This window comes from Haliotis cracherodii, unplaced genomic scaffold, assembly GCF_022045235.1.
Source record: "Haliotis cracherodii isolate W230 unplaced genomic scaffold, xgHalCrac1.p SCAF_10, whole genome shotgun sequence".
In the NCBI taxonomy this organism is placed as follows: Eukaryota; Metazoa; Mollusca; class Gastropoda; order Lepetellida; family Haliotidae; genus Haliotis; species Haliotis cracherodii.
In genome coordinates, this window is record NW_027266265.1 from 35,644,183 (window position 1) to 35,671,339 (window position 27,157).

At 39.2% G+C, this 27,157-nt stretch overlaps 2 protein-coding genes across 2 annotated transcripts; both read right to left on the minus strand.

The window, feature by feature from the left end:
* Positions 1-860: 860 nt before the first annotated feature.
* LOC139449898 (superoxide dismutase [Cu-Zn]-like) lies at positions 861-11,103 on the minus strand. Its single transcript, XM_071231491.1, has 6 exons — positions 11,015-11,103; positions 8,764-8,959; positions 7,669-7,748; positions 5,659-5,843; positions 2,905-3,022; positions 861-989 (listed from the first exon to the last, which is right to left on the minus strand). Exons 2-6 carry the CDS (start codon positions 8,897-8,899, stop codon positions 861-863), a joined length of 648 nt encoding a protein of 215 aa, XP_071087592.1. The 5' UTR covers positions 8,900-8,959; positions 11,015-11,103.
* A 3,234-nt stretch (positions 11,104-14,337) lies between these two features.
* Positions 14,338-22,705, minus strand: LOC139449905 (superoxide dismutase [Cu-Zn] 1-like). The gene is made up of 5 exons (XM_071231507.1): positions 22,567-22,705; positions 18,737-18,819; positions 17,092-17,279; positions 16,516-16,633; positions 14,338-14,442 (listed from the first exon to the last, which is right to left on the minus strand). Exons 1-5 carry the CDS (start codon positions 22,703-22,705, stop codon positions 14,338-14,340), a joined length of 633 nt encoding a protein of 210 aa, XP_071087608.1.
* Positions 22,706-27,157: the final 4,452 nt, after the last annotated feature.

Here is a 27,157-nt window from a genome sequence, read left to right on the forward strand (position 1 = left end):
CGATAGCGAGAACAAAGATCTGATTTTAATGAGATCGGGTTCTTCATAATAAAGAAGTGGACATCCAATTTCTCTAACTGTATCACTTCGAACATCTTCCCGAGGCAAGAGAGTTAACTGACTTTAAAAGTCCAGTTTCAACCCTTGCCGAACTAGGCTGGAATTCCTGGGCTCGAGCGTAGCGCCACCAGAGTAATGTCATTTCTATGCCTCTCCTATTGACAAATCAGAATCACCCTCTCGTATCACTTGCATTTGCTTCAAACAAAACGGTGGCGCCCAGTCAAGACGATCTGATTGATAATCAAGATCTATATTGTGATAAAACGAGTCTTACATCGCGAAGTGCATCAAATCACGTGAGCACCTTGATTAAAAGCATGAAAAGATTTAGAAAATATCTGTTGACAACGCGTTAGCGGTGATATGCTTTGCAAATCCTGCAGTCGACCAAAATCTGCATGACACTTTACGAACCGGATTTCGATTTCGGTGCGCGATTTTGATTGGACTATGCATAGACTCGTTAGTCCAGCCAAAATGTAACTCCATAATACCAGCCTAGTGCGGCAAGGGTGGAAACTGGACTTTATAGTCAGTTAACTCACTTGCCTCGGGAAGATACACTTCGAAATGCCTTTCAAAGATTTCAGTGTCCCTTAGTTGTGATAAGCTTTGTAAATGATAAAAACGCTTCTACCATTCCGAGTAGGTAATACTTATTGGATGTTCCGAAGAAATGACGAAACCAAAACAAACAACAATTATATTTTTATCATTTTAAGTTTCTATTCATATTTGAAGCCTTGTTCAGATCAGTGAATAGAGTGGATGTGCAACCACTGCATTATACATTCATTTTACATCTCGTTCCAGAGAGAACCGTCATTTGCGCGGATCACACAGCAGGCCAGTCTAGCACCGGCATTACCGTTCTCGAGACTGGCGGGGTTGTTTCCTCTGCCAAGGTCATCCTCTCCTGCGTGCACCTGGAACAATAACCGTAAACCAACTCGAAATCAACAAATTAAATACCACAGACATACCAGTTGATACCAGTGACCCAAAGAGCCCTACCTTCTTTCTGCACCATGTCTGTGGGGCATATGGATTTTATGAAACCAAAGCCAATCTTAAACAGTCTAGCCAGCTCTATTGTTAAATCAGCATCGGGGGAAAACCTTTGACAGATAATGAATTTATAGTGTAATAAAATGTCCCATAGACTATATGTTGGTCTATCTCTGCGCAGGAAGTAAAAGCTGACTGACACTTCAGTCTGGTTTACACAAAGCGATTTTATCGCAACCACTGTAGTCCTCTGACCGTCTCATAATGCTATCTATGTTTTTACCTCATATTTTTAGGTCCTCGGCCTGACTCAAACAAAATTCTGTTCTCTTCTCTTCTGATACAGTACTAAACGCTTACGAGACACCAGCAATCAAGTCTGACCAACAGGACATGACGTCAGGAACATCTATTTAATACCTGCCAGAGTTTTAATCGTAGCAGAGTTTTTAGCTCATAAACCTTCAAACAATCTCCAGCGACTTAAACGGTGGTGAAAATCCTGCTGGGGAACAGATTTATTGTAAGTCACTGTGGTATAATGTATAATTGTGCTGTGACGTTATAAAGACGTTTGACGCCAGCATATCTCGTATTGTGTGCGGACTGTACAAAAATGTCTTATTCTTCTGTGGTTATTTCGTTACGTAAAAAACACGTTATTTCAAAACCTTTCAGCACACATGTCTACTTTTAATCATACATTATACCTAAAATCTGCAATTATAACATAAACAAATATCTGGGAAAATGAGTCCAAATTGTTTTGCCATGTATCATTGTAATAAATATGAACTGAAGCTTTCGAAGCTTTTTGTGTTCCTAAGATACTGTAGATTGAAAATATAGCGAGAAGTCTAAAGTGTGATTTTCACCCACAAGGTCCCTTGTCTCACAGTGGGTCCCTTTTATTTTATTGGGTCACTTATTTATATTATATTATAATCTTTTGAAGTGTATTTTTATGTTCCTAAGATTACTGTAGATTGAAAATATAGTGAGACCCACAAGGTCCCTTGTCTCATAGTGGGTCACTTATATTATATTAAGGTGTTGAAGCTACAAAGTGTTGCCGACGTGAAGGAATTGACGGACTCGGATTCCGGGTAAACTGCCAGGCAAAAACAATACACCCATCTTTGATGGAGGCTAAAACAACCACCAAATAATTAGAATTATTATAGTTATGGTTTGGACCAAACACCAAACAAACAGAGCGAACAAAGTTCCACTCCGTCGGGAGCATCATGATGACACACCTGCAGTCAATCTGTGGTCAAATCGTGTCATCCTAGGCAAAATCAGGGTGCAGATTTTGGTCATCTCAAGCCGGCTCCACCCTCGATTATCCAGAGTATTATATCTCCATTCCATTATTCTATGAGCAGGGATCTTTTGAATGTCATTTCTGAAGTTTTATTAATCCTTAACATGTTTGCCGGAAGCTTTCTTGATTACAAATGAAATAAGAGGCGTCTTACCTACAGAAAGACTACCTCAAATTTCAAACACAAGGTTTACCTTCAATTATACCGCGGGCGGACTAATCCGAATGGAGGATTTTATTGTGTAATGATAAAATGGATTATGTCTTACGCTTCTGTGATAACTGACCCCGCATGGTTAACAAGAAGTGGAATCCATTTTGCCAACTAGACTGGCATGTTTTTATCCACTTTGGATAGAGACAATAGCGGTACCTATCAAAAAAGGTATAATCAGTGAACTGTCATCTCCGTGAACAAATTGCATTGAACATTATTCTCAACCAATAAGATCGCAGCACACACACCCTTTCAATTTGAAAATTAAAAAATAACCTGGTTTGCATACCACAATAGCCCTTCCCAGGATGCTCTGGTTGCCATCAAGGCTGGCCAGGTGATCTGTGAACGATGTCACCAGCTGGCCGTCTTTGGGAACGTCGATGTTGCCGAAGTCTCCAACATGTCTGGTCCAACCAAAGGAAAAATACAATTGAATATTGCAGAATAGTTATTACATTATTATTCAGTTCATTTGTTGGTACAGAGAGAGTGATCTTCACAGATGACCCACCTTGGCACGTTAATGAGTGAACTTATTCTGTTCTTCTCACTGTGCATTGTATGTTTATGCTGCTGCTGCTGCTGATAATGATGATGATGATGATCATCATCATCATCATAATTGATTACACAAACTTTTATCATCTTCATCATCATCATCATCATCATCATTGATTTCACAAACTTTTATCATCATCATCATCATCATCATCATCATCATCATGTGTTACCCAAACTGTGATATCAAGTTGACCAATTTACTTTTCATTGCTATCATTCTATAGCTCAAAAACGACGTGACGTCAAAGTTTTAACTCACTAATTCTTTCACTAATCTAGCCAAAACAGTTCCGGCTTCTATTGTTCTATCCTGAAGATACACGCGACTTTGATAACATTTTAATGCCGATTTTGGTAATATTCATGTTCAAGCAACATCACGGTGGACATCATTAATAGGCTTCACGCACTGGAGCCATATTGGGAATGGGGGGACTTACTAAAGGTTGTTGATCATGGTTACAGCTTTCCAGGCCTTAGTAAAGCTTTCAAAAAGTTTAAATGTAGACTTGTACCATATGTCCCCGTGTTCGTTACTTTCAACACTTGACTTGTCCTTGCATGTGTTTGGACCGGTGCCACCAGTGGAACAGGAAACACTCACCTTTTCGCAAACACCTTGTATCATCAGTATTTGATAGTGATCATAAACACATGCTCATGATTTTGTTGGAATCATACAATGGACTCTTATGAATATGGAAATATATCTGTACAGATACGAAATGTCTCACATTTAATTGTTACTAGAGAAAATTGATGAATGCACCAGTGACGTTTATGTTAATACCACTTGATGGCAGTTTTTTTTTCCGTTTGTACAAAATGGGAAGTAATAAAGGTGTGTTACTTATTGGACCGTATGCTGTTTAGCAATGCATTAAGGTAAGCTTCCAGTAATTATCGTCATTATCGTCATCTGAACAATAAAATAAAATAAATAAAAAAATAAATATCGTCATTATATTCTTCTCTGTAACGTTTGTAACAGATGTTGCAGGATAAAGTCAGATATATAATAATATTAAATGATTATATACTGTAACAGTCTCAAGTTACTGCACAATTGATATGAAATTATTATTAATAGCATAAATGGTTGGATGTAAGACTTCCGTGGACTACTGATACCGTCTTAAAATAACAAGATTATCAACTCGTATAGTTTGCAGCTGTTGCGGCGAAACATTTTAAGGCAATACTTTCTAATAAGATGTCAATACATTTGTTATTTCCATTTTTGGAAATGTCACTGGGTGACAGTCTAATGCAGTTTGTACAATATGTGAAATAATATACTTTTATAAGTAGCATCATACGACTCTTGTTCAGAAGTTGTTTAATCAAGGTTCCAACACTCAAGGTCTCAGTAAAACTTTCGAAAAGTTTTATGACACACATGTGGAGGGTATTTCAGTGACTAAAAATAATGTCCGATGCAATTCCCATGCTTTTTCAGGTGAACAATTGACTTGACTTTGAATGTGTTTGTGACGGGTGCCACCGGTGGGTCAGGATACGCTCACCTTTTCGCGAACACCTGGTGTCACTACTATTTGATAGTGATTCATATACACTTGCTCATGATTGAGTCGAAATCGTACAATCGACTCTGCAAAGATTTCTATTGGATATCGAAAGGTTTTTGTCCCCTTTGTATGTGACCGTATATTGTGTTGGTTCCTATTCCAACTGTGACATGATACAAGGCCGTAAAGACTTGATGTATGTTAGGGTTAGTTGTTTCCGGTATATAAAACACAGCAAACAATAAAAGTAATTTTCATCAGATATTCCGAATGCACTAAAATGTGCTTTCAGTAATTATTGTTAATTATATTCATCATATTTTATTGTTGGAGTATATAGTCAGATATGATATCAATTTAAATGCAATGTGTACTGTGACGGTCTCAAGTTACTGCACCTGTGACATGAATTTATTATCAGTCACATGAATGTATTTACATGAACCGTCTGAACTTACCATGATGATCATGTAGTGTATTTTGCAGCTGCAGCGAAGCATTTTAGGATAGTACTTTTTATGAAAATTCATATAGATTTGATGTTTCAAAGATTTCGTTGCGGTGCAAACAAATATAATATTGTGTATATAATAACGTGCATTCTTATAATTGATTTTTTTTTCAGAAGGTTCATCTAATTAAATACTAATATGTAAGCATCTTGTAGACATATTAACTTAATTAAAATGTTCATTAGCAACGAAACATGAAAGTTTGTAAAGAAATTAGATTCATGTTGATTGGACACATGCAATACATATTAGAGTCAATTCAAGGTGTAACGGCGTTGCAACACTTTGCCGCGCCAGGACCCGGTCGTGGGAGGTTTGAATCCCAAAGTCACGTCGATGGTAATCCTGCATTTGTGACTACTAGTCGTTGGGGTTTCTTCCCCCATTAAGCTGACATATACACTCATTCGTTCAACAAAGAGGTTACGCCAACGTCACCTGGTACCGTCTTCAGGTGCTCCGTGGTTGACGTTGAAGGGGTTGTAGTGTCCACCGGCACTAGTGCAGCCGTCAGTCAGGTCGCCGTAGGTGTGCACGTGGAAGCCGTGCTTGGTGACGTCGTCGGTGGGAGGGAATCCAGATATACTGACCTTGATTTCTATTGGCCTTTTTCTACCACATAACTGTGACACCACAAAAGGAGATTGTCAAGCTTTTGTCTTATGCCAAGGGATATATGAAGTGCATACATGGACAATAATATAACAGTATATTAGTACCTTAGGATAATGTAACGCAATAGAACAGTTATCTGATGGACTGAATGGAGTTTCCAGCCATATCCGTAGCTATCGACATAGCTATACCTATAACCATTTGGCAGAACCATCGATTTGCCGGATTTGTAAAGCATATGCGTCAACATATATTTTCCAAATCCTTGCTTGTTTCTAATCAAAGGGATCACGTTATTTGAAGCACTTCGCGAAGTGTGAACAGTTCAATTACAATATAGATCTGCATTATCGACCTGATCGTCTTGACTTGGCGCCGCCATTTTGTTTGAGGCAAATGCAAGTGATATGATTCCTTCTATTTTATAGGGGTATCTACTCTACAAATTTCAAAATACAGTAAGTTTATCTCCTAAATATACAAGAGATGATAAAGGATGCACTGAAATATCCACGTGATCATAAAAGAAATATCTAAGTAATGATAAAGGATGTAATGACATATCCAAGTGATGATAAAGGATGTAATGACATATCCAAGTGATGACAGAGGATGTAATTACATATGCAAGTGGCAATAAAAGATAAAATGAAATAATCCAAGTGATGATAAAGGATTAATGAAATATCCAAGTGATGATAAAGGATGTAATGACATATCCAAATGATGACAAAGGATTAATGAAATATCTGTTGGTGATAATGGATGTAATGAAATATCCAAGTGATGATAAAGGATGTAATGACATATCCAAGTGATGACAAAGGATTAATGAAATATCTGTTGGTGATAATGGATGTAATGAAATATCCAAGTGATGATAAAGGATGTAATGACATATCCAAGTGATGACAAAGGATTAATAAAATATCTGTTGGTGATAATGGATGAAATGAAATAATCCAAGTGATGATAAAGGATGTAATGACATATCCAAGTGATGACAAAGGATTAATGAAATATCTGTTGGTGATAATGGATGTAATGAAATAATCCAAGTGATGATAAAGGATGTTATGACATATCCAAGTGATGACAAAGGATTAATGAAATATCTGTTGGTGATAATGGATGTAATGAAATAATCCAAGTGATGATAAAGGATGTAATGACATATCCAATTGATGATAAAGGATGTTATGACATATCCAAGTGATGACAAAGGATTCATGAAATATCAATTGGTGATAAAGGGTATAAAGAAATAATCCAAGTTATGATAAAGGATGTAATGACATATCCAAGTGATGACAAAGGATTAATGAAATATCTGTTGGTGATAATGGATGTAATGAAATAATCCAAGTGATGATAAAGGATGTTATGACATATCCAAGTGATGATAAAGGATTCATGAAATATCAACCGGTGATAAAGGATATAAAGACATAATTCAAGTGATGATAAAGGATGTAATGACATATCCAAGTGATGATAAAGGATGTAATGACATATCCAAGTGATGATAAAGGATGTTATGACATATCCAAGTGATGACAAAGGATTCATGAAATATCAATTGGTGATAAAGGATATAAAGAAATAATCCAAGTTATGATAAAGGATGTAATGACATATCCAAGTGATGATAAAGGATGTTATGACATATCCAAGTGATGACAAAGGATTCATGAAATATCAATTGGTGATAAAGGATATAAAGAAATAATCCAAATGATGATAAAGGATGTAATGACATATCCAAGTGATGATAAATGATGTAATGACATATCAAAGTGATGATAAAGGCTGTAATGAAGCAGTTCTACTCACATTCATCTCCCTGAAGTCCACCCTGCCGGACAGGTTAACCTTGGCCGAAGGATCGGGGGACAGAATACAAGACGCATACTCTGTAACAAGTGAAGAATAGGTTGATTACATGTTTGACCTGACACAGTACTTTCCACATATTTAATCATGTTTAGCAGCTAGTGTATGCCGTTTGTAGAAGAATACCTCCAATGTTCGTACCTCTGAATGCCACTATTTTGATCATTGAATCTCAGGTTTTGTTTGACTTCAACAGCAAATAAAACATGGAATTTACCTTCGACAATTACATTTCTGAATACATCGGACAATGACATTGGAAATAACGTTCCTGTAAGTACTCACTGAGGAATTAGACGTTCACTGAGAAAAAAAGTCTCGTGCATTCTTCTAACTTAATTAGTTAAAGCAGTCAGAAGGATAGTAAACAGTGAATTTACTATCCTGTCTGGTAGAATGCACGCGGCAGCGGTAGATAGAAGGATATCATAGTTCAGATTTCGCGCCAAGACTGACTTCCGCCTTGATCAGTGTCACCCTCGCCAGTTGGTTATGAGTCAGAGAGTTCGATAAATGTACACTGGATTTCTTGTGAATAAGGAAATCCTCGCATTGATTTACAATATTCAAAGGCATTAGTAAAGCTTTGATTTTTTTTAAGGAATACATGTGGAGGACATTTTTAATTTGACGCATCTCTGACTTAAATAATGTCTATTGTCTATTGTATCATTTGTTATGTTCTCATGTTTTTCAGATGAACAAATTGACTTGTCTTTGCCTGTGTTTCTGACGCGTGCCACCGGTAGGACAGGATACGCTCGGCTTTTTGCGAACACTTACACCTATATTGTCATCACTAATTGATTGTGATTTATTAACAGGTCCTTATGATGAATTCGGAATCGTAGCAATTATGGAAAGTGTTTTGTATCGAATACTGTAAGGGAAATTCTCGCGATCACGAATGGTCGCATTTCTGGCAATAACCATGCAATAACTAGGATATTGCTTACTGCGTTGACAAAAAAAACCACTATTGCTCACTCAACTTATATCTTAACATGTAGGTGTCAACGTATTTTGCAGACTTACTTATAGTTACGCAGTCTTTGAACAGATATTCGAAGATGTTGACGTGGCCAGGTTGAGTTATTCCTTTTTCTTGGTATAGTCTTTCGTGGAGAAATGCCAGGTGAAGGCTCTGGAAGAAGGCCTGCCACAGATTCATCTCAGACAGTCCCTTTAAGAGTGCGGCCCTGCTGATGGTGTGTACAGAGAACTATATGATCTGGAATGCGTAAACCCACTGTGCTCACATACCCATGAGAGGAGGCGATCACTACACGGCTGGCCGCTCTAAAAGCTTACAGTAAGTTTAACCTTAAGATTAGACTGAAACAGTCTACATTCTATCATATTTATATATAAATGGAGCCATATTAACATTAACATATAAACAGTAAAATTTAATAAAATAATAGCATTGTTACAACGAGTTGTTAAAACGAGTTTCTGCATCTAGGTGTTTTGTACGTAATCGACGAGGAAAAATATAGTTCGGATGTTCGATATAATTTCTGAGATACAATGAGTGAGTATGGTTTACGCCGCTTTTAGCAATATTCCAGCAGTATCATGGCGGGAGACATCAGAAATGGGCTTCACACATTGTACCTCTGTCGGGAATCGAACCCGTGTCTTCGGCGGGACGAGCGAACGCTTTAACCACTGGTTATAAACTACCCCTCCGCTCCACTGAGATACAAAATACGACCAACTTAAGATATGGTTGCTTTGTTCAAGGGGCAGATGATTTTACCAGTGACTATGCTTTTGACATCTGGCGTCAATCAGAAGGGTACGTCCAAGGACTGTAATATGGGGGAGTAGGTCAGATTAATCCATATTGTGTCAAATATATTGAACAATATATCAAACTCTTTCATGTTTTAGATAAGAATGTAATTAGGCCGACATACTGAGCAGTGTTTTATCCTTCATTAAATTAAAAAAAAATCAAATAATAAAGTAGCTATATGTATATAGTCCGCACTCGTGACAAGAACTGTAGAACTGTTTGTGCTTGCATTTTTATGATCTTGGTTAGGACAAATTAAAGAGATTTTAACGATTTTAAATTTCTGAAAATTCGTACAATTAGGGGAAAATGAAAAGAAAAGAATATATCACTTTTAACCCCTGATTATTGTATATTCATCTTCAGATGACCACCCCGTGGTGTAGTGGATAGAGCGTTTGCCCGAGGAGGAATAGGTCGATGGTTCGAGTCCCTAGCTACGTCATACCGAAAAATGTTTATGGTAAAACATATTGTACTCGTTACCTGCCCTGCGCTCGGCATTAAGGGGCTAAAACATGGACTGGTCGGCTCGGAGTCAGTATACTGTGTCTGAGTGGGGTATTCATGTTAAACTGCGGCATGGTATCTCAGCTTGCTAGCGCTATAATTTGGCATCAGTCCGGACTAGTTCAAGCAGCCACGTGAATGCACGTCACTGTATAAGTGCAATAATCTTGGACACCGACGTTAACCCCAATTTCATCTCACCTCACACCTCCCATGTACTAACATAGATAAAAGTCAGATAAACAAACACAAAAGATAATCATTTTAAAGGCCGGCAGAACTATTCTCATATAGTGTTTTTATAGAAAGTATTCATATACACTGTATGCAAACAACAGCCTGTTCTGCATCACCTGACAGGAAGCACTCATTCGGTTACCCGTGAGTGAATATGAATTAAGCCTATATATTGACGAATATTCTATTATTATTTTTGTTTAACCCTGTCTCTGTGACCAGCCATAAGTACGCAAACGAAGTCCAATAAAACGTAATAACTAATTGCCATGATCGTTGAGAAAGTACGTGCACATATCGGTATATATTATATTTTGTATACAGTGTTTGTTAATTTGATTTTTACTCAGTAGTTGGCAATATTCCAACTTGATCAAGGCAGACTGAACCTAACTGAAATTTGGGTTGAGATGGTAAGGCAAGACAGTTGTGACGACAGTAGTTATACGTAAGGATGGTTTCTATATAGGCAACGGGTGTTAGGGCCAGGGCATCCAAAATATTTCTGTGATAGCGTATTTAAAAAAATGAGTGAGTGAGATCACTGACGTTTATCATCTGGTCGCTTCAGGGATTCGCACCCACGATCACAGATGTCTGACAACCCTCTGCAAACATTGTTGCGCCTTACATGAATCGAACCTTACGTGTCTCCACCATGTGGTCGGAATTACTGCTTGCAAAAGGAACACCAAGCCATGCTATTACTCCAAACTATGGTCACACATGCTCACTCACCTTCGAGAACAGTACGTCGACACAGATGACACACGAAGCTGGATCCTCTTCTAAAGAATATGAGATGTTTTAATCAATTGTCTGAACTCTGTCTCGTCCTGGTCTGAAACGGAGGTGTGTCATCCATATATATAACAGTTCCGTCAGCTGACCTAAAAATGGTTCGCGTGTGCAAAACCATCTGTTGCCATTCATCACATACCGCTTTGAAACTGTTCTCATCAAACAAGTGTTTAATGTTCCGAATATAACCTTTTCATATAAATGAAGGATATTCAGTATAATTATGACTGGATTATTCAATTACGAATAGGTTTTATTTGTTCTGAATTATTCATAGGCTATTGAATGATTATGTTTCTAAACTTAACTGTTGTGGTCGTCAATGGAAGAATGTTATCAGAACTGTTCATTAACATAAACAGGGGCACGGGTGGTCCAGTCGTCTAAGGCGCCGCGATTCGCTGTGCAGAGTTGCGTCCCTTCGATACGCCAAAAACCAAGATTGCGGGTTTGAATTCCGGTTCCCCCAATTATGTCTCTAGGTTTGTCAGCACCATACTCGTCGTATGAATCGTGAGGTAAAGATCTGAATCACCTCGGGCTTTCGACACTCATTAACCTGACACAGTCTGATGTAACTGGAATACTGTTCAAAGCGGCGCTTTACCCTATTCACTCACTCACTTGCCTTGATCTAAGTTTTCCCTGGTAATGGAGGAACGTCGGTCATACAAACCATTAAGTACTGTCAATGTATTTGTTATGGCGAGGGTCAACGTGCACCGTTAATTAATATCTGAGCGTACACAATGACGTATACATCAGAAAGTTGTCTCAAACACAATGTCCAAATCCTCTCCAACAACCATCATGACGTCACTAAAAGACAACTGCCAGAAGCAGTCAACATTCGCCGGCACCAGCCATCAATCAACAGAGATGAAGGCTATTTCATCCCATCCGCTCATTATGAACTCATTAAGCAAACATCACCCAACCTATGTATACATAATCCTAATAATTAGCTTCATGACTTATTTGGCTTCCTCGTCATGTGTTCTCTGTCCATCAAGTTGTTACAGTAGTATTCTTCCGTAGTCATTATTTAACCTACTCATGTTAATATCTCTCATGTATGCAATTGGCGTTACTGCTAATCCTCCACCTAATATATATATTCTGCACCATGTCCAGCCTTGCGTGACAACGGTATAAGGATCTATACCAAAACGTCGCCTCTATAGTATTAAAGAAGTTGCTATCCGTAAATTGTGTCTACTTTGTCATCTGTCAACTTTTAAGTAATGCCTATCAAACAATTCACGAAAGGTGACGTTACACTGCTATCTCGTCTTAGTTTATAAAACACTTGATCATACAAACATTCAATCCATATTTGAGTCACTCAGATATTTCCTGGCACTTTTAATAGATTGTCGAATATAATTTCTTATATGTCCCGACTTCCATCACTATACATGGGCCTATCATTTTACCATCTGCAATGTTTTATTGTTAATGATTGTATTGCTCTTTGAGATCATAATTTAATTTAATGTTCTGAATGTGGGTACTTTTTCTGCTTTGTCAAAGAATCAATGACACCATGACGTGACAAACATACATGTATTTACACTGAATAATTAGATTATTTAGTGGTCCACCGAAGTGGTAAGACCAGAACCGAATTTAGAGTTACCTTCCTTTCGTAACGGTTAGTTTGATATATATGATTAACAATCAGACTTTTGTAGAATTTCAAAATAGTTAATATTATCAATCTGGTGTTCTCCAGATATACTCTACCTACACATTGTTTCTACTCTGAGGACAAGAGATTATAACATAGGTTTGATCATTACGGCACTCGTTCTTAGAGAGACAGCGGGCGTACGGATATCACGGGAAGCATCGTGCAATCAACACAGACAGGAGATAGCAGCTGGGTTTAATGTACCGGCTGTCAAATTGATACTGAGACCAAATGACACTATAGTCTTGTATTGATTTAAAAAAATGAAGTACGACAGAAAAGATGAGCGTGTTGGTGGATTATGTTTCTTAGTTGAGAGAAATTCGCCAACATCGGAGAGAGGCCATTTTGCGAGATATCCAACGTTAATAGTCGTTAAGAGTTTGGTGTTCATTGACATGGTAATTATATTAGTGCCATGATCCCAACGTTTTTGCGGATGCTCATACCACTGGTTGAATTTGGTGAATATATAAAAAACAACTTCTGGTATATATATATATATATATATATATATATATATATATATATATATATATATATATATATATGTGTGTGTGTGTGTGTGTGTGTGTGTGTGTGTGTGTGTGTGTGTGTGTGTTTTATAAGCATCAGATTCACATTAACAACGACAGTTATAAAGATAACACATAATTGGATGAAGCCAGATGTACAGGAAGAATAACAAATATTGGTTGAATATTGCAAGGGCATGGTCTGTTGCAGTTCGCATTATAGCTCGCTTACTCTGCATCGGAATCTGTCAATTGTTTCCTCACTTGAATCACTGTATCTTTGTTTGACATCTTTGCACGTGACATCTCTGACCCATCTGTCACCAGTTGGCTCCTATTCAAATAACCGACTTTTTACGTAAGTATGCTACACTAAACCATGACGTCATATGGTAACGTGGAATGCTACTTGCCCGTCCTTTGACAAAGTGGGGCATTATCACATTACAGTGACCCACTGCGGGCCGTTTAATAATAATTCTATCTATTTCAGATGCTTTATCCCGACAACAACGCATGGTGTAACAAATTCATACCCTTGGTACTCATGGGTTCTCTATGGTAAACGAGGGGCACGGGTGGCCCAGTCGTCTAAGGCGCCGCGATTCGCTGTGCAGAGTTGCGTCACTTGGGCACGTCAGAAACCTTGTGGGTTCGAATTCCGGTTCGCCCTGATTATGTTTCTAGGTTTGTCAGCACCATACCCGTGCTTGTGGGTTTCAGCGAAGTGGTAAACGTCTGAGACCTGCATCACTTCGGGCTTTCCTCCCACATTAAGCTGACACGCCGTGATATAATTGGAATACTGTTAAAAGCGGCGTTAAACCCTACTTACTCGAGCTCACTCACTATGGTAAACGTACTTGTCCTGTACATTTATTGCTTTGATCTGTCAACCAACATTTACGGCTTCTTAATTATAGATGTTCAAACACGGAGTTATAGAGTTTGAGGCAATCACGTTTATTGTATACATAGACATAGGGCTATACAGTGAGTTCGCATATTCTACATCGAAAATATTCTCCCACACGATAGAACTTGGCCATATATTACTTTCCCCACACCACCGTGGTCGGTGGGCTCTCCCCCCGACCAATGACACAGCATCCTACTCTTGGTCCAGCGTCGCCAAGGTCATCAGTCGCTCCACGAATCTACAAATGTGAATGAAATTTCAGTTTAGTTCTTCAGAATTGAATACTATTTTAAAAGTCAGCACAGCAGGCTGACTATGCCAGATGTTATTTTAGATTCGTGAAAACAATTGAGTTTAAACTGCTGTCAGAAATAAAAGGAACACGAAAGGATAGTGTGACAAGAGAGACTAGGGCATCTACATGAATGCGAACAAAACCTTGAGTCATGACGGGATCGTCCCAATCGCCAGGTGTTGCAGACTCAAATCAATTCCTTAAAAAATCACTCCAGAGTTATTTGGGCTAAGGTTCAAATCACTCTCAAGTGCTTTCAACCTAGGCTCAGGTCATGATCTCTCCCCTCTACTGTTCCCAACACACTTACTCCAAGCTCGGAATACTCCCCTGAAATGAGCTGAAATGAACCCACCACATTGTCACTGTATTTTTCTACCCCTGTTCAGTTTTGGCACATGGTATTGATACGTTCACCTGATGACCTGTTTAGGTAGTAACGCACCATCATGGTGGGGAGAAGGGAGAGAGGTGGGCGGGTTCGATGCGTGCGCTGGGGGGGTTGGTGCTTGGGTGGGTTGGGGGTAGGGGAGATTTGTCATTCAAGTAACACTCTGGTGTAATCTGAGCCGGGGATTGAGTGGGGCCTCCAGATAAGAATACATATACTCGATAGCATATTTATGTCCATTCTCTAAATGTCTCATATATATAGCCAGGGCATTCTCCAATCCTTATATTTCGTCTTGTGGGACTACCATCTTTCAGGTGTATCAAAGTTCAGTTTTCAAAACATCTATTTGATTAGAGATGTTCGGATGGGAACCTTCGACATGATTTTTTTGTACGTGGAACGACGCTGCCAAAGTGCTTCCACAAAGTGCGACTAAGGTTATCTTCCAAACATTCGTGATGTACTCTGTAAAGTGGACAATGTCACCTGCCTCCAAATAACATTAAATGCCAAAGTAGACACAATTTCAGAATAGCTGTAAAGGCGACGTTTCGGTACAGATCCTTATATCGTCGACAACGAGTGAGTAAGTTGGGTGTTACGTTACTGTGACCTGTAATGACATGTCAGCTCACACATGGTTGTTTCTCTGTTTGTTTGTTGTTTAACGCCGCACTTAGCAATATTCCAACTATATGACGGCAGTCTGTAAATAATCGAGTCTGGACCAGACAATCCAGTGATTGACAACATGAGCATCGATCCACACAATTGGGATACGATGACATGCATTAACCAAGTCAGCAAGCCTGACCACCCGATCACGTTAGTCACCTCTTACGACAAGCATAATCACCTTTTATGGCAATCATGGGTTGCTGAAGACCGTCTACCCTGGATCTTCACGGGTATTGGATAGGGAAACCCAAAGGGACCACGTGTTCCATCTGTGTGAAGCGTACGACCACTGGTAAGGTACTTTACATAACTGGAAACATTAACAAGCCTGGATCTTCACGGGTCCAGCGCACACGTATTGTGAAGGGAAACCCAAAGAGTGAGTGAGTGAGTGAGTGAGTATGGTTTTACGCCGCTTTTAGCAATATTCCAGCAATATCACGGCGGGGGACACCAGAAATGGGCTTCACACATTGTACCCATGTCGGGAATCGAACCCAGGTCTTCGGCGTGACGAGCGAACGCTTTACCCACTAGCTAGGCTACCCGACCGCCCCGAAACCCAAAGAGACCACGTGTTCCACCTGTGTGAAGCGTACGACCACTGGTAAGGTACTTTACATAACTGGGAACATTAACAAGCCTGGATCTTCACAGGTCCAGCTCACACGTATTGTGAAGGGAAACCCAAAGAGACCACATAGTAGACGTGTTCCACCTGGTAAGGTGCTTTACATAACTGGGAACATTATCGGGGCGAATCTTCGTTCACACCCAAAATCAATGGATCCTGGTGCAATAAAGCCATAAAACTACACACTGAATTTTAGAGTCCTAGACGAATATTGTGGTCTCAGACTAAGAATCATAATCTTGGAATCGAGCTGTATTCGTACTGTACGTCTGTGTTGTAACATTATACATGTATAATAAGACACGCATACCACAAGGCTCCTGCCGATGAGTGAGTTCGTCCCGAACAGCCTCGCTACCGTATCAGTAATGGTTGTATTGACAGTGCCATCAGCTTCTTCCATGATGTTTCCGAAGTCACCAACATGTCTGAAACAAAACACGAAACTAGACCATAGCACAGAAGAGAAGTGGAATAGAAATAGGCTAGTGCGTGAGTGAGTATTGTTTTACACCGCCTTTAGCAATTTTACAGTTACTGTAATATCACGTTGAGGGAACCAGAAATGGACTGTTCATGTGGGGAATCGAACCCGGGCCATCGGCGTTGCGAGCAATCGCTTTAACCACTTGGCTACCCCTCCACCACAGAAAGAGAACAGAAATTGAACAAAATAGATTAGTATATACATTGTCCTTGATAGAAAGTTTTAAGGACAATATCATTAGTAACGTTGACCTTCAACTCGAACAAGGACGGACGTCGTCTCCCTGTTTCATTTTTAAATCCTTCATTGATCAACTCATGATTTGATTTTACTCAAAATTCGTCATGGTTCACTCATATGTTTGCGATTAAAACCAGAAAAGCAGACGTTTGACATTACCCCACTGTGCAGTTAGGACCGCCATGATTAGTTCCAAACGGGTTGTAGTGTTCCCCGAGGCTTGCACAGCCGTTACTGAGGTCTCCGAGGGTGTGGGCGCGGAAGCCGTGCAGAACCACGGTGTCGTTTGTCATAAATCCTTGGAGTTCAAGGTCAATTCTAAGGGGCGTAGGTCTGTATGTACAATACTGAAATAAATTAAATAACAGACTGAGTTTTTTTTAACTAATTTCAGAAATTTGACGACAGGATACATGAGGCGTAGATTGCACACATTGTTCCCTTAAGAGTGAGTGAGTGAGTTCGGTTTTACGCCGCTTTTAGCAATATTTCAGCAATATCACGGCGGGGGACACCAGAAATGGGCTTCACACATTGTACCCATGTCGGGAATCGAACCCGGGTCTTCGGTGTGACGAGCTAACGCTTTAACCACTAGGCTACCCGACCGCCCCTGTTCCCTTAAGAATCGACCCGGGCACTTCCTTTATAACTGTGCCATTGCTTCGACCCGTCGAACAAAGTTCGTTTGTTTGTTGTGTAACCCCGCACTCAGCAATATTACAGCTATATGACGGCTGTCTGTGTAAATAATCAAGTCTGGACCAGATAATCCAGTGATTGAAAACAAGAGCATCGATCCATGCAATTGGGATACAATGACATGCGTCATGCAAGTCAGCGAGCCTGACCGCCCGACCCCGTTAGTCACCTCTTACGACAAGCATAGTCGCTTTTTACGGCAAGCATGGGTTGCTGAAACCTATTCTCTCCCGGATATTCACGGGTCTTTAAAACAAAAGTGTCCATCCCTGAGCGTCTTCCTTGTATTCAGATGCGTCGAGCCGGTTACTATAAACCTGCAAATATGCTCATGTATACACAAGCTAAATATGTAAAGCTCCAAACGTGTTTCGAAATGTGCTTAAACGTGCTTAGGACTGTGTTTAAATCCTGATCGGAACAGTCTTTTCATGTGTTAGAATCTAAACACATGTCAGATTTAACCAAATACTCACTGCCCTCACAGCACCCGCCACCTCTACCCAATCAGATCAAAACATATTCGTAGCATAATATTTCAAGCTTTATACCATTTGCAATTCCATTTACTCGAAACTAGAGGGGCTGTGGGCTAGCCTAGTGGTTAAAGTGTTCGCTAGTCACGCCGAAGACCCGGGTTCGATTCACAACATGGGTATAATGTGTGAAGCCCATTTCCGGTGAGCACAGCCGTGATATTGCTAAAAGCGGCGTAAAACACTACTCACTCCAAGGAGATGAGAATAAAAATCGAATGCACACTGATCCTTGATGGGGGTAATAATGTATCGCTTTCAGCATGCTTCAGGCTAGGGTTTGGATTTTGGATTCATTAATAATAATAATAATAATAATGATAATAATAATAATAAAAGGCAAATATCTGTGTCGGCAAATGGCAAACAATGAAATCTAGTTTGCAATCAATTATATATAATCATTGATTATTTCAACAGGTGATTATTACAAAAAGTATAAAATATATTTCAAAATATCAAATCTTTTAAGCAATACATAAAAAAGCGGTGTCACTGAGGTCCTAATATTGCCCAATTTGAGCAAAGATTCCGACGAACAAATATCTACTTTGTTGTTGCCTTACGTTAAGTGTTTGTGACAGGCGTATCGTGCCGCTCACTTGTTCTGTGGTTCCGGGGTCTGCGGCAACTCTGCACACAGCGTTCACTGAAATATACAAACAAACAAACCACCTGCATATTTGTTTTACCTTAAAAGTTCAGTGCAGCCTTCGTAACCGGTCCTCGGTAATCTAGGGTATTATATTATCATCCTGTTATGATATTTGTAACGCGGAGAATTACTGATGATCTCCACCATCAGCTAAGCTCATCCAGATAAAACTGAAATAAGGCTTGCTGGAGTAACACAACCTTCACTCACTCACTCACTCACTCACTCAGTAAATCTATAATGTATCATGTATTTCTAGTCTGATATACGGCATATGGGATTGGAATACTCTGGCTCAAGATGGTTCTAGTGTATTAACTCAGTTAAAATATGCGTCATGCAAATCTTGTTAATTATTAATTCAATGAAATATAAAATGCATGAAGGTAATTTGCATTGACGCCCAGATGCTGAAGCCACTAACAATTTACTCGTTAGGCCTTACATCCTGTCAATATGCACGTCGGTGTCACGTTCATAACAGCCTTACAGGGTTATTCTGATGGTAAAACATTAAGAATTAATGAACTTTAATTATTCAATAAATTGTACCAATGGCGTCAGACTTACATCAAATATTTTAACCTACATGTTTGTTTATTTGTGCATTGTTTAATCCTAACTCTGCAATATTCCAGCTCAGTGTCACCGGTCGGTCAACATTCGAGTGACTGATATTGTGAGCATCGTCCTACGTCATTACTATTACACGTAATCAACCATGTCACCGAGCCTGACCACCTATCCATTTAGTCGTCATGAAAGGATGCCAGGGTATCTTCTGTAGCTAACCCGGAATAGCACGACATTCGTTACTCATAATACGTGATGATAATGACTTAATCTCTGACAGTCCCTTCCAAGAAGTGAATGAGAGAGTTGGGTTTAACGCCTCTTTTAACAGTATTCCAGTTATTTCCCAGCGTGTCAGCTTAATGTGGAGGGAAAGCCCGCAGTGATGCTTGTCTCAGACGTTTACCTCTTTGGTGAAACCCACGAGCACGGGTATGGTGCTGACAGACCTACAAACATAATAGGAATGACCATAGGTTTCTGGCGTGCCCAAGGGACGCAACTCTGCACAGCGAATTGCAGCGCCTCAGACGACTGGGCCACCGGCATTCCCAACCCCTTCCCAACAACAGCTCAAAGAACCTATAACATAATAAATCACCTGGTTCTGATGGAATGGGAAATGAATGTTTAAATTCAGCTTCTCTTGTTTGACATCGCATTCCGCAATATTCAAAGTAAATTGGCGAGTCTGGGCAAGATATTCCAATGATTGACATCATGAGCATCGATCTTCGCAGTAGGATACGATTACATGCATGAACCAAGTCAGCGAGTCTGACCACCCGATCACGTTAGTCTCTTCTTACGACAAGCACTGGTTGCTGAAGAACAATTCTAACCCGGATCTTCACGGGATTTTAAAGTCAACAAGATACAAAATGACCTTTGCCCACGAAACTTTAATAAAATTGTTCTCAGCAACTCGTTCCCAGATGGCCAGAGAAGGAGTATTATATGTCCGCTTCACATGTCTAGAAGCATGACACAAACACCTGCAGCTGCAGAGATATATCTATTATTGATTCATTGCGTAAAGGTGTTAAAAGGAGTGGTTTGTTTGGTTTGTTGGTTTGTTGTTTAACGCCGCACTCAGCAATACTCCAGGTATATGACGGCGGTCTGGAAATAATCGAGTCTGGACCAGACAATCAAGTGATTAATATCATGAGCATCGATCCACAAAATTAGGATCGATGACATGCATCAACCAAGTCAGCGAGCCTGACCACCCGATCAGGTTAGTCGCCTCTTACGTAAAAGGAGTGGAAAATCAAAGACTATGGTGTGACACATATAATGTTATACCGGAATCGAAGGCTGGCTTTCGGTCAAATTACTCTGCTATTGCCCAGATACCGAGTGAAGAAAAGAGGCAGATTTTACTGTTCTTTGTTGACTTTTCCCAAGCCTTGGCCAGTGGTCATCATAATGCAATATTTGGAAGAAGGTGCTTGGCCAGTGGTCATCATAATGCAATATTTGGAAGAAGGCGCTTGGCCTGTGGTCATCATAATGCAATATTTGGAAGAAGGCGCTTGGCCTGTGGTCATCATAATGCAATATTTGGAAGAAGGCGCTTGGCCTGTGGTCATCATAATGCAATATTTGGAAGAAGGCGCTTGGCCTGTGGTCATCATAATGCAATATTTGGAAGAAGGCGCTTGGCCTGTGGTCATCATAATGCAATATTTGGAAGAAGGCGCTTGGCCTGTGGTCATCATAATGCAATATTTGGAAGAAGGTGCTTGGTGTATATTATTGCCCACAGCAATTCCCTCTGCATTTGCACAAATATATGCTGATGATGTGTAAGCAGTATCAGACTCAACAAACGATGTCAAGAAGGAAATTGATATCTTACCAAGACAAAGATTATTGTATTCACATACGCTGGACTGCACAGGCTTTATGAGAAATGATATCTTAAAGGCACACAGTTAGAAACTGTGATTAATGACAAATATATTAGTTCTTTTTTCACTCCTTAACTCTCATTGTCCAAATCACAGATATGTTTAGCAGCACAAGCCGCAAAATCATTATTATCAATCAAGCGATTTCAACAAAACTTTGGACATATTAAATGTGATGAAATGTTTAAAAATTTGGACTGATATGACCTATAATATGTTATTGATCTGACATCTGGGGAACTACATACTGCAGAGTTATTGAACAAGCCCCGATTAGGTTCTGTAAAAGACATTTCAGTCTCAGCATTAATACAAATAACAACAGGGTACTTGGTGAGTGCGACAGAAACTCTCTACGACACCATTGCTTGTCACGATCAGTCAGCTACAGGATCTTTCATATCGAGGATCACCCATTACCACAAGATGCATTTGTTATGCTCAAGTCTCTGGGTGATTATGGAAAAACAACATGAGCAACCAACATCAGGACTATACTCTTCCAATATGGCTTTTGTTTTGCATGGTTAAGTCAAGTGATCGGTGATACTAACTTGTTTTTAAGTATTTTTAAACAACTTACATGTACTTGACTTTCTAAACCAAAATTGGTATCTGTCCGCAAAGATAGGAAAGACTATGAAAAGGAAAGATTGTTAAGATGGACGCTGTGTTCACCATACCACGAATAATAATATTATATCTCTGACGTCCACAGACTGCACAAGTCTTAAATGTATTGGCCAATGTATATCGAAAGATCAAAGAATCCGTCGCTCTAATAACTTATAAAATTATCTAGATATTCCAAGAAACGATCGGACATTGCTTGAGATTTATCCAGGATATTTTGTGTTATGGGACGGAGGCTTTGAATACTGAATATACTGAACAATACTGTATGTTCTTGTATCAACGAGAGAGAGACGCCCGGGCCAATGCCGGTTTGTCTTGAAGCCCATTAAGATACCAAGTAGCAGTTTAAAATGGATACCCCACTCCTATACCTACAGACTCTTTATCCCCGTAATGCCAAGCGCCAAAAAGTGCCCTATTTTGAAGTATTTTTGGTATGACGCGGTCGGGAATTGTTCCACCGACTTTCCGCTCTCCAGGCAGTCACTCTATCTACTAAACCACGGAGGCGGTCGAAGTCAAACGTGTATCACTTTTTTTATAAATTTCAACAAAATACATGGATGATCAGGATATAGGAAAACAAAGTGATTAACCTACTGCTCGTGTTTCTTACCTGTTTGAAGTACACATCGTCGAGGCCTGAAATACCTATGTAACCATCGATGGGCATCCCCAGGTGTAAAGCTATGAATAGCTAATAACGCCAGAAGTAGAACGCCGGTCGCACTCATCCTCAACACACAAAACATCATCGCCGATGACTGATCTGACTCTCTCGGACGCTCGTCTTATATATCATTCCTAATGTCATCCAGGTAACTCTGGGCCCTTTGTTCATCTTATGTACAGGTGGGCGTATTGTTCATCTCACGTACAGGTGGGCGTAGGTTCGATATTACTACACTATACTTGATCAAAAAGGTTTTTAATTTTTCTGTTTTAGATTCAAATGTCATGAGCTCCCTCTCATGTATGGACAGGGGGAAGTATTTTTGATAAAAATATGTTAAACAGCCTCCAGTGCTGAAATCCAAATTACATTTATAGAAAAAATGCAAATGTTGTTGGTTTACATGCTACACGGGTTACACAGGAGTGTTATGTGGAGTAATGTGTTAGAAAATTGGACTCATGTTGGACTCCTGTCGATATCCAGGAGATATATAATTTGCCAATGGTTACAACAGTTCAGCTGTATGGTTATACCTACTTCTTCTACTGCGATTTGTAAATAAAAGCGACAATACCCTTTCCTTATTAATAAGAATTCAGAGTCGATTGTACGTTTCCAACCATAACATCAGCATGTGTTTATGAATCACTATCAAATAGTGATGATTCCAGGTGTTCGTGAAAAAGCGAGCGTATCCTGCCCCACCGGAACCCGTCATAAACACAAGCAGATGCAAGTCAAGTGTTCACCTGAATAAACACGGGTACAATTGGTACAAGTCAATGTGCGTGATACTGGGATTCGAATTCGCGTTCTGTGGATCCATACATGCCAAAGGACGCATCATTTGCATAGCATCATATACGCTTTGAAGAGAATTACAAAAAATTGAGTATGCCTATTTGTTTTGGAATAGTTAAATGGGTTTCTAAGGAATTAATGATAATGTTATATGATAATTTTCCAATACGGTTGAGGATCTTATTCCAAAGAATAATCATTGCCACTTTCATCGCACATGGAAGACGTCCCATCTCTGCTTTTTTGGTATAATGCTTAGAAATATTTTTCACAAAGTCGCTAGATGTCTTAAGTCTCAGTTCAGTTTACCGAAAGAATAACACCATTTTATACCCAACACCCCTACCCTTTACCCTTTATTTCCCACGTGCTAAGTGAATGCATATTTCATTTCATGCTTATTTCACGATAATTGCGTAAATTCCGTTTTCAATGTCAATAAATTACCAAACGACGCGTTCTGGACGAAGTTATCCTATCAGAAATCACTGTAAAACAAACAGGAAATACTCACATCCCCCGCCAATATGACATGTCGGGTGTGTGCAATGCATTAGCTCCTGTGAACTATGTTCACTGTGCCTTTTTGTAAAGAAATATAGTATGTTTTTCAAGATCTGCTCCGGAAACGAGGACTACCTCCATTTTCAGTCTAAATCAAAGTCGTTGCCATGGAAACTCAAAAAATAACATTTAAAAAAAATCCAAAACTATACCAAAAGCACCAGTTCACCACTAGACCTATCAATGTGCAAAATATGGTGAAGAAAAATGGTACGTTTTTCAAGATCTGCTCCGGAAACGAGGACTACTGCCATTTTCAGTCTAAATCAAAGTCGTTGCCATGGAAACTCGAAAAATATTTTTTTTTAAATCCCAAACTATCAAAAGGCACCAGTTCACCACTAGATCTATCTATGTGCCAAGTTTGGTGAAGAAATATGGTACGGTTTTCAAGATCTGCTCCGGAAATGAGGACTACTGCCATTTTCAGTCTAAATCAAAGTCGTTGCCATGGAAACTCAAATATTTTTTTATAAATCCCAAACTATCAAAAGGCACCAGTTCTCCACTAGATCTATCTATGTGCCAAGTTTGGTGAAGAAATATGGTACCGTTTTCAAGATCTGCTCCAAGATCACTTCGTGGCGGGGGATAATAACATCTGTGACATAATTAACTTCCTCAAACATTTTCGACGAACATTACTTGTGTGTTTCTGTTTCGGGAGGGTATATAATAAGAGCCCACTTTGGCCGTTTGTTAAAATTACAGAAAACGTTGAAATATTGTTACAATAGTTCTGAAGACACGTAGCTAGCCCTTCTTCCAACTATTGTTTCGATCATGATCAAGACAAAATCGAATTATGATCATTAACAAATCTGTGACCATGATGAACTTTGTCCCACATGTTTGTTCTTCTTTTATCACATGTGGCACTCTGAAACTCAGAAGACTTGCTCATGTTCAAGTATCAGAAAATATCTCCCTCCAACGTTTTAAATCAGTCTTTTTAGATTTATTGCCATGGTATTGCATAAGTCTGTAACATGCTTGAACTACTGCAGAAAGACATCAGGTGAGGCCGCGACAAAAACTGAACCGCAGTCACCAACAGCTTCACAGATGGTTTTGTACTAGAATTCGAGTTATCTGTCCCTTGTTATTTTCATGAACATGGCAAACTTGATCGTTCAAGAAGTTTCTGGATGGGACATTTTCTATAATATATTGTCCCTTTCAGAGCGACAAGAAGGCGACGCGAGACCTTTTCGACTTACTTCTAATCTGCTTCCACAATACGGAACAAAACAACACATTCCTTCCAGCTTCCATCATTTCTCTGGACAGGACTGGACAAAAATTCGGGAGTGCACTCTTGTTAATTCTAGGGCCTGTCACCTATTGCTGTTGCCACTTATTTGACCTATTGTACAGCCGTTTTTATTTATTGATCACCTGAACCCGAGTGTTTAAATATATATTATTTATTTTTCGTTGATATTGTGTGGCCATTTCAATATTTCATAATTTAGTTCTGTGCGAACCGATTTCTTGGTTAAACTCTCTACGTTTCAAATTGGAAATCGTTTGATTAAAGGTCTCTCTGAAATAATAACCCTATCATTTTACAAAATGCAAGCAAATGTTACTGAGTAGTATTAGTTTTTTTGACTTCACGTCAGCAATATCTCTCATGATTAATTTTTTTTGGGTGTGTGTCTCTAGAACTGCTTAATCCAAGATCACGATTGCGACACATATGTCGCATGAAGCAGCTGTGTATGACTTACAGTTTAAATGCAGCAATTCCACACCCAAAAATGAGCGATTGAAAAAGGGAGTTGGTTAACTCCGTCTTGAGCAGTAATTCAATAATATCATGGCATTTCAACATTAATGTCGGATGAAAGCCCAACATGACACAGGCGTCCGGTTTAACACATTATTGAAATCCACGATAACGAGCATACTTACAACCAGATAATAATAAACCGGACGAACCAGGAATGCGAACCCACGACCATTGATATCTCTTCATAGCGATTTGAAGCGGCTTAGACGACTGTGAAAACCATCCCCCTTTCCTTGGAACAAAGAACAGATCAAATTAAGACAAGTGGTTGTGTATTATCACCCACATAAAACGTAAATACTATTATCGTGAGTGAGTGAGGGAGGAATATCCACTAATATCACGGCTTGGGGGCACCAGAAATGGGCTTCACACATTGTACCCATGTCGGGAATCGAAATACTACAATAGCATTTGATGTTCTCAAACATTAACGGTCCTGATAAACTACTTGTGTCTGTATAATACCGTGCAAGGATAACTACATCTACGGTATACAGTGATCGACATTATAAACATGACTATTTGTATGGACCGAAAGGATAATACTGTGGTCATGTGAGTATCACGTGACAGACCAGAGCACATCTGTCCACATTTCGATCACCGAAAAACAGTCGAATACTGTTTTTTTTAACGTTTTTTGATAGACAAGAAAGCCAATAATATATTGTGATCATAGTGTACAATGAAACCGATTGATACTAACCTGAACATGTATTAGATCACCTGTTGATCGCTATCGAGGAATATGTATTACATCCATTTAGTCACTATACTTAGTGACAATTTAGTTTCATAGTGTGTTGTTTGAATAAGATAAAATGTATCTCAAAGTTGGTTTAAATTTGCGTTTTTAGATTTTCTGAAAGATTTTCACGGCTGTTCATAAGCTCCATATTACTGGTATTTGTTTGTGGGCCATCACAATTTATGTTTCCAAACAATATTTTTGGTTACTGTTGTGTTGCTGTGTGGATATAGTTTATACAGCCTGATTTTCAGTTGTAAGGAAATTTATTCGTAAATAGTGCGTCAGTGTGTATATTTCTATGCATTATGGATAGACTACTTGGGTCGAAAGATAGACTGAAGCTGATGACAGAATCATGCAGTTATTATTGCTGTGCATATATTGTGTATAGACCTACAAATGTGGTTTGCAGATATAAGCAGCACTTATTGTTTTTCCCTTTAAGTTACATCTATAGGAACATGATAAATCATGTGTTTAACTTTGGCGGAATTTTTCTTGTTAGAACTCACGAAAAATTTCAACTGTTGTTAAATAAACATATACTGGTAATTCGTTCTGACATTGCTGATATGTCTGACAGTCATGTTACAAGAAACTTTTTTTCAGGTGTGTTT

What these genes read in the sequence shown, in the direction of transcription:
- LOC139449898 (XM_071231491.1), bottom strand. Translation starts at nt 8,899, where the DNA reads ATGAATCTGTGGCAGGCCTTCTTCCAGAGCCTTCACCTGGCATTTCTC. An exon ending in TGGACTTCAGGGAGATGAAT is followed by an intron (nt 5,844 to 7,668) that starts GTGAGTAGAACT and finishes GTGGTGTCACAG; the next exon opens with TTATGTGGTAGAAAAAGGCC. An exon ending in GCACCTGAAGACGGTACCAG is followed by an intron (nt 3,023 to 5,658) that starts GTGACGTTGGCG and finishes TGGTTGGACCAG; the next exon opens with ACATGTTGGAGACTTCGGCA.
- LOC139449905 (XM_071231507.1), bottom strand. Translation starts at nt 22,705, where the DNA reads ATGATGTTTTGTGTGTTGAGGATGAGTGCGACCGGCGTTCTACTTCTG. An exon ending in GCCTGTCACAAACACTTAAC is followed by an intron (nt 17,280 to 18,736) that starts GTAAGGCAACAA and finishes AATTTATTTCAG; the next exon opens with TATTGTACATACAGACCTAC. An exon ending in TCATCGGCAGGAGCCTTGTG is followed by an intron (nt 14,443 to 16,515) that starts GTATGCGTGTCT and finishes TCACATTTGTAG; the next exon opens with ATTCGTGGAGCGACTGATGA.